A 16,587-nucleotide genomic window follows, 5' to 3' on the forward strand; every position below is an offset into this window, starting at 1 on the left:
TAAATTATATAAACAGAGTATAATATTAATATTTATTGAAATTTGTTGGCAAACTTCATTTGAAATTTTTAACTTCAAATTTTCAATATCTGTCTATTGGTTGATTTCGATTTATTTTGTAATTATATATTTGATTTTATTTTGTTTTATCACTTATATTCATCCCTCTCTATTCATTTTAAAATTTATTTTTTTGAATTGAGTGCAATTTGATCGTTTTGAATTCAATTTTTTTGATGTATTTTTTAATGCATTCTGCGTTTTTTGTTTTTTCTCTCTTATTTTTCAGGATTCTAAATTAATTTCAGAAAATATGTTATCACATTATTAAATTTAATTTCTCATATTAATTTCAAAATTGAATTTTGCTTTCATGATGATTTATTCATCATTTTTCTTAATTTTCTTCCTTTTCTTCTTCTTTTTCAATTTCTTCTTTTTCAAAACCATATCTTCGGATAATTTATAAAATTGTTGTAATAGAACGATTTTTTTCATTTTATTTTAATATAAAATTTAATTATCAGTCATATTTTATCAATAATCTTAATATTTCAATAAATGAATAATACATCATTAGGTAGAAATATTGTTTATTTTTAATCGTAAGTATTACATTCTTCCACGAGATTTCTTGAAAAAAAATAAATTTCCGGGGAGACCGTTTATGAATTTATCGAATAATCGTTTTCTATTCAATATAGTGTACCCCACCTTAAAATAAGATTTTCTTTTCTTTGTTAAATTTGGTATATTTGAACATTATGTAATTTCCCTACAAATCAATTTTTTTATTATAATATAAATAATGGTTATTCTAAGTATAATAATTTAATAATTTCTTTCCTATTATATAGTGTGTATCAATCTAATATATCAATTATATAAATGTACAATGATTTTCCCGTTGATTGATGCATAATTTTTTTGATCTAATAATTGTATTAAACTTTAATTTTAATTACTATATATGGATTAACATTTCTTCTTACATTATTTATATTATCTCTCACAGAAACTCGACTTATTAAAAACACAGATCACGATCGAAAGGTGGTAATTAATGTTATGTTTCATATTAAGATTTGGAAATTATTCGAAACATTTAACACAGCACTTATGAAAGCATCTAATAATGGTAATCTAGAAATAGTTAAATTTCTTTTTGAACATTAAGGAGTTGATATTAAGGTTATGATCTATGTTTATTATAAAATGGGTTTAACCATTTTAAATAAAAAGTGATTGAACCTCAAAATAAAACAAAAATATTTTCTTTAATAAACAATATTTTTTAAAATTGCTAAATTAATTTATCATGATAATAACTATTTAATTATATTTTGTAATATTATATTCAGAATTTAAAGAGATTAAAAAAAATTAGTAAAATTGATTAATTCTAAACTAGAGCCTTTTCTTCTTGCTCATAGGATATTGATCTGAGTTATTTTTTAGATATTAACTTCAATCATTTCTATGATTTTGTTTTCATTATTTTTGATTTTGTGCGTAATCTGTAGTTGAAATATTAATGTTTTTTTAAATTAAATATAATATTTTCTTAATTATTGTATTCTCGAAGTTAATACAAATTGCCATGTAAATTACATTATTAATTAATATTAAAATTAAATCAATTTATTTTCTCAATAATAATTTTATAAAATATATTAGTTAGATGGCGTAGACACTTTTTGAGCAAAGCTCAAAAAGTGGCATTACTTGTATATTATTGCGAATGAATTGAAAAATATAAAAATACACAAGAAAATAATTTATTTTTACGATTTATATATCAGGAACATAACCTGAAAACTCAGCATTTTTTTCTTTTTCCCTTCTTACATAGATAATAACACCAATAGCAATAACAGGCGCAAATACTAAACATCCAATTACGATTCCAGCAATCGCTCCACCACCCAAAGACGATTTCTGTTCTTCAGCTGGATCGGATGTGCCCAAAGTATGAGATGTATCTTCTGATTGTCCAGGTGAAGAAGAAGAAGAATAAGAAGAAATAGATGATAAAGAAGTAGATGTCGAAGTTGAAGATGAAGGCATATTAAACATAGAAGAAAACGAAGGAATCTCTGGTGAATAACTCATATCCATTGGGATTGCATTTTGTGATGCACTTACCAATTCTCCAATCGCCTGTTTTATTAAGTCTAAATCCATAACCATTCTTCCTTGTGTATACTTTATATCCTTTATTTATCTTCTCTACACCAAAAACAGGATATACTCTTTTCGAAGAACGATACACTTTGACCATTGAAATTATCCATCGGCATTTCAGTTTCTATTTCAAAAGAGCTATCGTTATAGTCAAAAAAAATTAATTCACCATACTTTGTCAAAACAATTTCATATTTTGAAATTCCGACAAAAGCAATGATTCAAATGGAACTTTGTGAAAAAGGTGACATTTCAGATATTATTTTTGAGGAACCTGATATTTGGTATTTAATACATGATATTGGGATGGCATTACAGATTCTCCATTCACATGAATTGATGCATTTAGATGTATCTCCTGGTAACATATTAATGACAAATGATGGTCATTTCAAATTAGCAGATTTTGGTACACTTACTAAAATAAATCATTTCACGGAAGGAGATGAAGGTGCAGGACCATATGTATCACCAGAAGCTCTTGCATATCCTAATGGAATACATTTGGTAACAACAGCAACAGACATTTTTAGTTTTGGAGTCGTTTTAATGGAGGCTGTAACAGGAAAAAATGCACCAAGAGGCGGAAGCCAGGGCTACGCAAAACTTCGGAAAGGAGAAATTGGTGTTGGACATGGTATATACCAGACAAATTGCACTCCAGAATTACGCGATTTGATAAACTCAATGATGCGCCCGAATCCAAGTGAAAGGCCAAGCGCAGAGTGGATTGTTAATGTTTCTTGTTCTCATTGTAATTAAAATGGTTTTTTCAGGGTTAATTGATTTTTTTTGTGTTCCCTAATTAAATAATATACTGTTTCCCCAGTACGTTAAACTTAAATTCTCAAAAAATTAAAAATATTTTGATCACTAAATGCTATATTTAATGATAAAGAATCAGAATTTTATTTTTTCTTAGAGTTAATGATGAGGGGGAAAGGAGCATGATGATAGATCTTCATGAAAAATAATTTATCTATCGAATGGATAAAAAAACGTTTTAAATGTAGCAAATCGTTAAAACAAAGTGAAGATATCCAAGCTGTATAAAATTGTTGATAATAGGTGGTGTGTTTTATTTCATTCTACAAAAACAGTAAAAAGTTTTATCGGATTTAACCCCAAACAGTAACCCAAACCGTTGTCATAAAAACATGATATGCATTCATGTAATCATGATTGAAAGTAAACTGGTTATTTTGAAGTTGTTGTTTTGTAACGAGTTTTTCTTTGGACTGTTTATTGATTCAGCTGATTTGCTTTTTTACACGAACAAATAACGTCAATTAACTATAGTTATGCTCGAACAAAATGCAGATGGATTTTAAGTTGGCATTTTCGTGGCATTTTTCTTGACAGTTCTAGTACAGCTTTATCAAAAATAACTGTTAATTTTTTTTCTTAACCCATATAAAACTTATATTAATAATTTTTTAAAAGATTTAAGTAATACTTCCCTTTATTTATGTTTTAGAGAACTCTTCATTTTATTTGAAAGGTTGCATTACATCAATTTGATGATATATTTACTGTTGTTATCTATTTCTTCTTTGATATCTTAAAATATTATGAATGATTATTAAAATAAAATTAAGAATAATAAAGAAATAATACTTGCACCAAAAGCAAGTGTAACAGTTTTTGAAGTAGATCTTAATGAAAATGAATTTGATGTAATATTTGAGTTCGTGATTGAATTAGAATATATTTTAGAATTTGAATATGATACAGAAGATGCATTTGCTGTTGTAAATGCATTCGATTGTGTAAATGAGTTCGATTGTGTAAATGAGTTTGATTGTGTAAATGGATGTGTTGGCCATGGTTGACAATTTTCGATTGTTGTTCCTTTTGATACATCAAATTCACCAAATTTTGTTGAATTATATGAATCCAATGTCATTACACATTTGACAGGACAATTATCAAATGCATCATCACTAACATGAGGTTGTGAGTGGCCATAATAATAAACACAATTTAGAGATGTACATTTATAAAATGCTCGTGTCTCAATTGAAACCACATTTTCACCTATAATAACAACTGATAAAGTAGAACATTCGACAAAAACTTTTTCATTGATAGTAGTTAATGAATTTGGAATTTCGATACTTTTAAGAGAAGTACAATAGGCAAATGCACTATTCTCAATTGTAGTTATGTTATTTCCAAAAATAACATCTGATAATTTATGACATTCATAAAAAGCAAGCATTTTAATTGTAGAGAGTGAATTTGGTAATTTAATTCGTTCAAGTGAAGATTCAGCAAATGATTCCTCACCAATACTAATCAGATTTTCGTTAAAAATTACTTCTGTTAAGTTAAGGCAACGAGAAAATGCTTTATCTCCTATTATAGACAGTGATTTAGGTAAATTTAATTCTTGCAAGTAGAACGCATTCACAAAATGCGCTGAAATTGATTTTCATAAGCTTTTCTCCAAAATTAACTTCAGTTAATTTTCGACATCTGAAAAATGCATAATCTCCAATGGAAGAAAGTGAATTTGGTAATGAAATTTTACTAAATGCACATCCAAAAAATGAAAAATTGCTAATTGATGTTAGATTTTCTCCAAAAATTACTTTAGACAAATTTTTGCAATTATAAAATGTATTATTACCAATTAGAGAAACTGAATTTCCAATTTTAGCAGATGCAAGTTTCATCCACCCACTAAATACACCAGGCGGTATTGAAGTAATATTATCAGCAATAATCAAAAATAATGTGTCATTTTCATAGAGTGTTGTGTTTATAAAATCATCTGAAGTTTTTATTGTAAGTGTTTTTGTTGTATTATCAAATATTCCAAATGTGGGTATAATTAGAAAGCAAAATATCTGAACAATCATTCCTTTCCTATGAAAACAATAATGAAAATGGTTTCTGAGTTCATAAAATAAGACATAAAACTAAAATTATGATTCTAAAGTTTAAGACAAATGCTTTCTTTCATAAATTATATCAAAAAAAAAAAAAAAAAAAAGAAATTACTGGTAAAAGAAAATAAATATCTTCAAAATGAAAATAAATTTTAATATAAAATACATTTACTTTCAAGAAGTACCTTAACGCTTTCTGTGTGACCTTTTTTACATGCGAAAATTAGCGCTGTTTTAAATGATTCAAATAATTTCCAAATATTATTACCAAATTTTAAATAATTAAGATAATCTTTAACTAAAAAATTTAAATATTTTTAGAATTTACATTAATTCCTTTTTGTTTAAGAAGCAATTTAATGGCATCTACTTGACTTGTTCTAGCTGCAATCATAAGTGCTGAGTTAAATAATTTGTATAATTTCCAAATATTACTTTGAAATATAAAATCACATAAATAAACTTTAAACAGAATAAATCAATATCAACACTTTTTATATTAATATCTTTTCGTGAAAGAAGCATTTTAATTACACCAAGATGACCATTTTCAATTGCTTTTATAAGTGCTGTATGAAATAATATGATTAATTATTATATATTATTTTAAAACATAAAATTTTTGAAATCAACAACAAGCAAAGCAAATAAAAAATCTTTAGAATTGATATCAATTCCATCTTGATCAAGAAACAAATCGACTATTTCAACGTTTCCATATTCAGATGCAAAATGGAGTGGTGAAAGAAAAAATATAAAAAAAATTTAAATATTATATTGAAATATGAAATCAATAAATTAAATCCAAAATAGGATAAAGAAATATCTTTAACACTAGGATTAATTTCTTTTTGTTCAAGGAATAATTCAACCATTTCTAAATCATTTTTTTTAGTAGCTTTTATAAGTGCAGTTTCTAATAATCCGAACAAATTCCATATATTATTATTAAATATAAAGTTAATAAAAATAAATTCTAAATAAAACAAAATAAAAAATCTTCATCATTAACATTAATTCCTTTTTGTTTAAGAAGGAATTCAACCATTTCTAAATTGTCTTTATCTGCAGCTTTAATAAGTGCTGTTTGAAATAATTTTTCATAAGTTCCATATAATCAAGATAAAAATTAAAACAATAAAATAATTTTTAAAAAAAAAACAAATGAAAATCTTTTACATTTATATCAATTCCTTTTTTAATAAGTGATACAACTTTTTTTGTTTCACCTTTTTCAGATGCATTTATAAGTTCTTTAATTTCTTTTTCTTTCTTATTAAGTAAATCTACAACTTCAGTATAACCATTTTTATATGCTATTTCAAGTGGTGTTTTAAAAGTTTTAAATAATTTCCAAATATTATTTTGAAACATAAAATCATTATAATAAATTTTAAATAAAACAAATGAATATTTTCATTGATGTTAACTCCTTTTTGTTCTATAATAAATTTAATAAGTTCAATGTTTTTTTTTTCTAAAGATGTTAATAAAATACCTTTTGGTATTGGATTATTTTGTATAAAATACTTTACGAGATATAAGTTTCCATTTTTTGTTGCATTTAAAATACAATTTTCAATAACCAAAATTTGTCTTTTTTCTGTTAAATAATAAAGAATTTCATAATTTGCATTGTTAACACATATGCTTTCTAAATCAGCTGATTTCCATCCAAAACCTGCTATGTCTTTTTCATAAATATATTTAAAAATATCATTTTGATGAAATTTAATTGCTGTTTCATGTGCATTATTAAATGATGAGTTATTTTGTTCACATAAATGAATTATTTCTAAGTTTCCTCCTGCAATTGCATATTTACCCGTGTTATTTACATTTGCATTATTCATAAGTAAATATTTAAAACATTTAAATGAAGAAAAAAATGCTGCATAATCAATTAATGAAACATTGTTTTGATTAATAAATGAACATTTTTCATAAAGTGATGGTTCAATTGTTTGATTAAAATCAAAATTATTTTGTGATGATATTTCTTGTAATTTTTGTAATTCATCATTTCGAATTAGTTTTGCAATTTCATTTGAATTAACTCCTTCTTGAATTAATTTCTTATGAAGTTCCCAATTATTATTTGATAGTTCTTCATAATGATCTAAAAAAATCTTTATCTAATGAATTATAATACATGTTTGAAGCAGGATTGAGTTACACTCCTTGGGGATCGATGGGCAGCAATAAACCTTCCAATAGCAAAGGAACATGGGAAAACAGCGCACCTACAAGTCCAAGGGTTTCTTCAAGTAATAATTTTCAATCAACAAATGCTCACAATCCATTTAATTGTGGCAAACATAATGTAAAAGATAAAATAAAAGCTATTCCAGATCCTCCTGATAATTTATTTAAGTCTAATACGCGAAATGTAAAATCATCAACTCAAAATAAAGGAACTAAACCAACGACAGTAGCACCACCACCGTCAGTATCATTTGGACAAATAATAATGAAAATAAGCCAACTCCTTCACTAACAACACCAACTCCTTCACAAACACCAACTCCTTCACAAACACCAGCTCTGGGTATCTGAATTTAGATTCATTATTAAATAGTGATAAAAAGCCAGATATGAATATAATGAATTCCATTATATCTTGGCTCGAAGAAAATAATCCTTTATATGCTAAAATTCGTCCTATAACTATTGAATATCTTCAAGCTATAATAGATACGTCAGTTAATCCTGGAAATGATGTACCGGCTTTTGCTTATATTGATGAAAATATGAATGATGTTCGCTCAAATGAATATAATAAAATTCCAATTAATTTACCTGATGAAGCAGGTAATAAAGTTATTAAGTATTTGGAATTGAGAAAATTTCACCATTATGTTTTCCAATGTTATTTCCGTTTGGAAAACTTGTACCTATTTCAGGAAAAACAATTCGCGATAAAGCTAGATCTTTACTTTTGGCTCATCCATTTTATCGTTGCGGTAGACTTCAATGTTTTTTAATTCTATTTTTATACTATGCTATTGTGACTAGAAATGCAGCTTTTATTCAAAATAGATTATCTTTTCAATATATTAACATTCCAAATGGAGCATCACGTAATATTCCGAATTCTCTTCTCAAATTAAATGATCCTGCATTCCCAGAATATTGGTCTCAAAAACAATCACATGTTCGCGCCATGTGCTGTGAGTTTGGAGATCCTGACTTGATGCTTACATATACTTTTGTAAACTATTAGTCAGATGTTAAAATAATTGAAAATAATATTAAAAGAATAGGGTTTGAAACAAATAATTGTGATATAAGATTTTGTCCTAATGAAGAAATATCGATATGGCATTCACGATTTTCTGAAGTGTCCGAAAAAGGTTTTTCCCTATTAATTACACAAATGGGTTTTGGGAATGTTGCTCATTATTGTTGGAGACTTGAATTTCAAGCGCGTGGCGCACCCCATGTACATGCTTTAATTTGGCTTCAGGAACGTATTTCAGTTGAATCACTTCATGATAAATATTTTGCGCATGCACCAAATCCAGAGCTAAGAAAAATGTATCATCTAGTAAATTCTGCAATGATTCATTGAATTGATTAGATTATGATTCATATACAATTGTAGAGTTCAAAGGTGTCTAAAAGGTAATCCTGATGGAAATTGTAAATATGGTTTTCCAAAACTACCATGCCATGAAATGTTCATAAATGAAGATGGTGAAATTTTTCTTCCACGTGATGAAAATGAAACTAGAATCATTGAATATTCACCTATTTTTCTATATAAGTGGGGTGGTCACTGTCACATGCACATTTTAAGACATACAATGCATGAAAAATGCTCACCAAATGCAGTACATTATATCGTTAAATATAATTATAAACCCGAACCGAGTTTGAGATTACAAGTTTCTGATCAATCAAATAATTATAAAACAAGTTCTAATGCAAGAGTAGTTTCAGTTGAAGAAGCTTTAACTACTATGATATCTGGGGATGTGTCAAATGCAATAGAATGGGGACTTCGGAAAATTATGGGACAAATAGAATCAATTGATAGAGATAAATTATTTGGAGGGAAGAGTTTACTACTTCTTTTTGATGATTTAGCTCAGGTTCCGGCTGTGACAATTAATTCAGATGATTTAAATGAAGCTTTACATCAATTTCATGAAAGTATTTCATATAATGGGTTTATTAAATGGGAACTAAAACAATTAATAAGACAAAATCCTGATGAAAGACTTTTTATTGATTTACTAGATAATATTCGTAATCATGCTAACAATGAAGCTCTCAGCAATGATGTTTTAGTAAAATTGAAAAAAATTTTCATTCCTGGATTATTAGAAGATGTTGTAGATATTATAGATGATTTCATAAGACATGACAATCCTAATGGAATGATAATTACATTTACAAATTCTATGGCGCAAATCTTTAACCAATATATTATTAACAAAAGAATGAATGCAAATGGTTATACAAAAATTCGATTAAATGCTAAATTTCATATAAGAAATAAAACAAATTTTATTGCTAATCGATTCGATGATTATTCTACATCAATTAATAGACAAAATTCATTGACTGAGATGCAAATAGCTTCACAAGCTGATATTAAAATTTTATGTGCTGCAATGAACAAACATCATGTAAATTCAATAATACCTTTGTCTGTTTCGATTATTCCAGGAGCAAGGGTAATGCTTTTGCAAAATCTTGATGTTAACCTCGGGTTAATTAATGGTGCAAGAGGTGTGGTTGTAGATTATATTGAAAATATTGATTCGTTAGCTATCAAATTCGATTCCCAGAATGAAAATGAAGAACCAATATTGATACCTCGAAAAAAAACATTAGAATATCAAATCAATGATGGAAAACAGATATTTATGTATCAGTTTCCTATTAAGTTGGCTTGGGCAATCACAGCTCATAAAGCCCAAGGTCAAACATTAGAAAAAGTTGCCATACATATTGGAGAAAATGCATTTGCTCATGGAGCATTTTATGTTGCTTTCTCACGTGTAGAATCTTTATCCAATGTACGACTTTTTGGTCTCAAGGATTGGCCAGAAAATGGTCCTGCATTTCATGTAAATCCTTATATTCAATTCAAGCAAAATTCTCCAGCTGAAAATGAATTCATATAATAGCTCTGAAATGAGAAATTCATAATAAATCAAAAATTAATTATATTTTTATTTTTTGTTTCTCTTTTTAAAATTAATTTGGCGTTTGACACTTTTTGAGCTTCGCTCAAAAAGTGGCCTTTCTTGTTTGACTTCATTTTGAATGGATGAAACAAGCCATGATTCATCTGATGGTCAATTCGACAATCTCCAAATACCACATTCACTAGAACAAATTATATTTGATTTAAATGAAGAAAATCTCGAATTTGCGATTCAAAAAACGATAAATTTATTTGATACCAATTACAGTTATTCATTTAATTTAGTTATATGTTTTTTAGTTTATTCAGCATTTTCCTCTCAAATGAATGAAAGTAATTTATATTTTAAATACTTACGAAATATTGAAGAGAAAGAAAAAGAATTAAAATGTGATGATAAAATCATCGAAATCTTTGGTAATTATATATCTGTTATTAAAGAGAATGAAGCGTATTATTTAATTAACGAAATGATTGAACAAAATTTAATGAATCAAAATGTAATTAAGAATAATAATTCGAAATATTTCGCACATTATAAAACAGAAATAGAAAACAAAATGAGAAATAATGGTGAATCATATGAAAGGGCTTTTGTAAATAATTATGAAGAACTTTCAAAGAATGATTTTGAACTTCATAAGAAATATATTAAAGAAGGACATAATCCAAAAGAAATTGCAGAAATAATACGAAATGATGATATCGAAAGACTTAAAGAAATTATGTCACAATCTAATTTAAATTTTAATCAAAGAATTGAACCATCGCTTTATGAAAGATGTTCATATATTAATCAAGGAGATATTCGAATAGTTGATTATGCAGCATTTTTTGGATCAATTAAATGCTTTAAATACCTTAAGATGAATGGTTGTAATATAAATAATTCAACCACTTATGCAATTGCAGGTGGTAACATTGAAATCATTCATTTATGCGAACAAAATCATTCATCATTTAATGGAGCATTTGAAGCAGCAATTAAATTCCATAAAAATGATATTTTTCATTATATTTATGATAATAATTTAGAAACATTTGAAAATAATTATCGACGTAATTCATCAAATAATATCGATAGTTTAGCAATTTTATGTGTTAAACATGGAAACTATGAAATTCTTTCATTTCTTGAAAAACAAAAGTTCTCTGTTGGTAATAATATTATTAATGAAGCTGCAAGAACAGGTAATATATATCTTGTTAAGCATTTTCTTCAAAATAATGTAACACCTAATAACATATTAATATATGCAACTGAATTTGGGAACTTCGAACTTGTGAAATATCTTTTACACACTGATGGTGATGATCATGTTGATAAACCAAATATTTGTTTATCTTATTTGAAATTTTATTATAATATTTAAAATCGATCTAATCTTAAAAATGGAAAAATGTCAAAACGATTTAATAAATATGCTTCCTAAACAAGAAGGAAATAATAATAATAACGAATTTTATATGATTTTTATAATGATTATATAAAATATTTCAAGTTTTTAATAAGAATTTAAAATTTTTTCTTAATATTTATAACTGAAATTTTAATGAGAATGAAGAATGAACAAAAGGAACTTTTAAATCTTTTCAATGGAAAACAAGATATTAATGTAAATGCTACAGATGTTTCACAATTTTATTTGGCATTTGTTTTATTAAAATGATATATGATAATAATATTTGGAAATCTCTTAAAATATTTAACACAGCACTTATTAAAGCGGCATCAAAAGGTTATATTAAGATTGTGAAACTACTTCTTAATAATAAAATAGCAAATGTAAACATAAAAAATGTTTTTTTATTTGAGTTCAAAATAATTTTATTTATTTAATATATCAAGAAAATATTTAATGTATTATATAATTTTGTGAAACAGCTTTCATGTTATCTTTGAAGAACGATCACATTGAGATAGCTAAATTACTACAAGAAACAGAACAAAATGATATTAATGCTCAAGATATTCAATTGTTTTATTTCAAATTTGTTATAATCATATCAAGTTTCAATATAATATTTGGAAATTGTTCAAAACTTTTAAAACAGCACTTATTTATGCATCTTCAAAAGGTAATATAGAAATAGTGAAATTACTACTTGGAAAAGAAGGAATTAATATTAATGCTAAAGATATTTATATATTTTATTCAATGTTTGTGTGAATTATTCAATATTTCAGTATAAAATTTGGAATTTATTTTAGTTTTTTGATACAGCACTTATGCATGCATGTAAAAAAGGTTTTTCAGATATAGTTAAATTACTACTTGAACAAAATGGAATTGACATTAATGTTAAAGATATTTATTTGTTTTATTAAAAGTTTATCAAAATAATTTAGAGTTTCAAAATAATATTTGACAATTATTTAAAGCATTTAATACAGCACTTATAAATGCATCTTCAAATGGTAATATTGAAATTATTAAATTACTACTTGAAAAAGAAGGAATTGATATCAATGCCAAAGATATTTATTTGTTGTATTTGGAATTTATTTTAATAATTTTGGATTTCAAAATAATATTTGAAGATTGTTTAAAATATTTCGAACAGCGCTTTTTATGGCGATTTTTAAAGATAGCATAGAAGTTGTCAAATTACTTCTTGAACAAGAAGGAATTGACATCAATGCAAAGGATATTTATTAGATTCATTCAGATTTTCTTTTAATAATTTGGTGTTTTAAAATAATATTTGGAAATTAATGAAAATATTTAATACAGCATTTATAATTGCATCTTCAAATGGTAATATAGAAATCGTTAAATTACTTCTTGAACAAGAAGGGATTGATATTAATGCTAAAGATGTTTCTTCGTTTTTGCTTAATGCTTATTCCAATAATTTAAGATTTCAAACTAATATTTGGAAATTATTTGAAATATTCGAAACAGCTTTGATGAATGCATCTGAAAACAATCATATTGAAATTGTTAAATTACTTATTGAACTAGAAAATATTGATATAAATGCTAAAAATATTTGTTTCTATTATATATTGTTTATTATATTAATTTGATTTTCCTTGTTAATTTTTGGGATTTATTCAAATTGATTAAAACTGCATTGATGAATGCATCTGAAGACAATCATATTGAAATTACAACATTACTTCTTCATCATAAAGAAATAGACATCAATACTCAAGACATTTATTTAAACTATATAGATATTATTTATATCATATCATGTTTCATGATAATATTTGGAAATTATTTAAAGAATTTGAAACAGCTCTTATTTTCGCGTCTAAAAAAGGTTCTGTAGAAATTGTTAAATTACTTCTTGAACAAGAAGGAATAAATATTAATACTAAAGATATTTAATTGTTTTGTTTATGATTTATTTTTGTGATTTTGGCTCTCAAAACTTTATTTGGAAATTGATTAAATCATTTGAAACAGCATTAATTGGATCATTTCGAAGTGGTAGTATGGAAATATTCAAAATTCTTCTCGAGCAAAAAGGAATTGATATTAATGTTAAAAATATTTATAAGTTTTATTTAAAATTTGTTTTAATAATTTTTAAATTCAAAACAAAATATGGAAATTATTTACATCATTTTGGTCAGTTCTAATAATGGTATCAGCAAATGCAGACGTAGAAAAAGTTAAATTGCTTCTTGAACAAGATGGAATTGATATTAATGCTAAAGATATTAATATGTTTTGTTTAAAATTTAATTTATGTTTTCAAAATCTTAAAAAGACATTTGGAAATTACAAAAATTATTTGATACAGCTCTTATATATGCATCGAGAATGGGTCACACAGAAATAGTTAAATTACTTCTTCAACAAGAAGGAATTGATATAAATATCGAAAATATTTATTTTCTTTATTTGATATCCATTTTAATGATTTGAGATTCCAAAATAATATTTGGAGATTACTCAAAGTATTTTGGACTCCTATATTATGTGCATCTCAATATGGACATAGAGAAATAGTTAAATTACTACTTGAACAAGAAGGAATTAATATCAAATATCAAAATATTTATCATAATTTTATGTATTATTATAATATTTGGAGATTTTTTGAAGCATTTATAGCACCACTTTTGTGCGCAACATGGAATGGTCATATAGAAATTATAAAAATGCTTCTTGCGCAAAAAGAAACTGATGTAAATGTTACAGATATTTATTTTCTTTAATTTATTTTTGCTTTATTGATTTGATATATATAAATAACATTTGGGAAATATTCAAATTATTTCAAACATCACTTATGCTCGCATCTCAGAAAGGTTATTTGGAAATTTTCAAAGTACTTCTTGAAAGAGATGAAATTGATATCAATATCAAAGATATAAATTAATTTTACTTAAAGTATAACTTAATTTTTTAATATACCAAACTAATATTGGGAAATCATTATTATATTATCTTACAGCACTTATGTTCGCATCTGGAAATGATCGCACAGATATAGTTAAATTACTTCTTGAACAAGAAGGAATAGATATCAATGCACAAAATAATAAAGGGAACACAGCAGTTCTCATTGCAGCTGCTAAAAATAATAATGCAATTGTTCAGTTGTTTAATGAAAAAGGAGTTACATATGATATACAAAAATTGCTATCCAATAATAGTAGAGAAAACATTTTACGTGAAGTAAATTTACCTGGAGACCAACTACCTGATTCCCTAATTTCTCAAATTCCAAGGAATATGGGGCATTGTACCTTTGAAGTAACTGGATATAATCGTGCATTTCATGAAAAATATTACTTGTGCAATACATGTGGAGTATTTCCTCCATATGCTATATGTAAACAATGCGCAAAAATATGCCATATGGGACATAATTTGATAAAAGTTACTCCTAAAAATTCTGAAGGTATATATTGCGAGTGCGGAGCAGGTCATTGCCTTTTCCCATGTAAGATAATAGAGAAAAACGAAAGAAAAAACAAATCAACGTGTATTATTTCTTGAAAGAAACAAAAAAAATCTTATCTTAGAAACTTTTAAATGCTGTTTCATATTTATTTCCAATAATAAAAATAAAAATGTTTGATTTTATAGATATTTAATAATTATTAATTTATGATGAAATTTATTAGATTGAGCAAACATAAGTTAATACAAATATAGGTCAGCTACAATGTCCTCTCTACTTGCAAATTGAGGATACATATGTAAACATTCGAGTCCTCTTAAAATCACTGACACTTTTTTAACGTCCTCCTTTTCGAGTTCTTTTGGATGCAAAAACGAAACAAAAAAGACGCATCTGATGTCCGTCTTAGTGTTAACATAGCTCAAGAATAAGCTCATAATTTGTTTCTGCTCTGGGAGATCAGCATCAGGACACTGTGTGAAAATATCAACCATATCTTCAAAAGGAAGATCAGTGAAACTAATTTTGTGATGGCTTCCAGCGTTTTGGAAAGGAAACTCTACGAGTTTACGTAAGTTTTTGGAAAGTATAGGAATAAGGTGTTTGTGAAGATTTAAATCATTATTTACAAAAATGCGAAGAAGAAGTTGTAAATGCCCCCAATTATTAGCAGTATCAATAACTTTATAGATTTTTCCTGAATCATTGAGCTCGTTTAGCTTATATTTAAAATCGTCCGATTTTTTCTCTAAAGAATCATAGAGTGTGTCACATAATTCGAAAAAACAGAGAAGGTCATCTGCATTAGTGTGTTCTGGAGGGTAATAAAACGTGATTGGTGGTTTAAATAATTGTTTTTGAGGAAAGTATTGGTGAATATAAAAGCAATCTTCCCAAAACATTTGTATATGCGAATTTTGGTTGGGGTTGGAATTGTGATTAATGAAATCAAAAGGAACAGTTGCATTCGAAATCACGACAGAAAACCGACCTGATAAATAAATCGGGGACAGCTCAGTTCCTATTTGGTTGAGTAGCTCTTGCAGTTGTGGTCGCTTTTTAGAAGCAGCATGAATCAATGCATAAATTTCATTTGGCTTAAAAATATTTCTAATTTGTTCAGAAGCTAAATGCTCTTTCACCTGATTGAATGTTTCATTTGAAATTTGCAATAATTTCTCTAATATAATTTTTGCAAATTTTGATTTTTCTTCTTTCTGACTCATGTATTTGTCACTTTTCCGGGCCACTCCTGTTTCATTTTTTGAATTATTTACTTACGTAAGCAAAACTGTTTATTATGTTATATTCCAGGAATAATAATATATATATTGTTTTGATTAGGATTGAAAAAAGAAACAAATTTCATGTAAAAAATCTAGCAGTTCATTTAAAATATTTAGATATGAAAAAAAAAAATAATCACCTAAAAATTTAATTTTTTCTAATATTGCGATGTACATAAACAATAGAAGCAGGCATCTA

General features: G+C 26.0%; 3 protein-coding genes across 3 annotated transcripts; 1 reads left to right on the top strand and 2 right to left on the bottom strand.

Moving 5' to 3' along the window:
* Positions 1–1,791: 1,791 nt before the first annotated feature.
* Positions 1,792–2,067, bottom strand: GO595_004457 (uncharacterized protein; the record flags this gene model as incomplete). Its single annotated transcript, XM_067917591.1, has 1 exon — positions 1,792–2,067. The coding sequence occupies one exon, from the start codon at positions 2,065–2,067 to the stop codon at positions 1,792–1,794; it is 276 nt and encodes a 91-aa protein (XP_067775581.1).
* A 423-nt stretch (positions 2,068–2,490) lies between these two features.
* Positions 2,491–2,946, top strand: GO595_004458 (CAMK family protein kinase; the record flags this gene model as incomplete). Its single annotated transcript, XM_067917592.1, has 1 exon — positions 2,491–2,946. One exon carries the CDS (start codon positions 2,491–2,493, stop codon positions 2,944–2,946), a length of 456 nt encoding a protein of 151 aa, XP_067775582.1.
* A 12,395-nt stretch (positions 2,947–15,341) lies between these two features.
* GO595_004459 (uncharacterized protein) lies at positions 15,342–16,004 on the bottom strand (the record flags this gene model as incomplete). Its single annotated transcript, XM_067917593.1, has 1 exon — positions 15,342–16,004. One exon carries the CDS (start codon positions 16,002–16,004, stop codon positions 15,342–15,344), a length of 663 nt encoding a protein of 220 aa, XP_067775583.1.
* Between the last annotated feature and the right edge of the window lie 583 nt (positions 16,005–16,587).

This window comes from Histomonas meleagridis (genome assembly GCF_020186115.1).
Source record: "Histomonas meleagridis strain 2922-C6/04-10x chromosome Unknown contig_26, whole genome shotgun sequence".
NCBI lineage: Eukaryota > Parabasalia > Tritrichomonadida > Dientamoebidae > Histomonas > Histomonas meleagridis.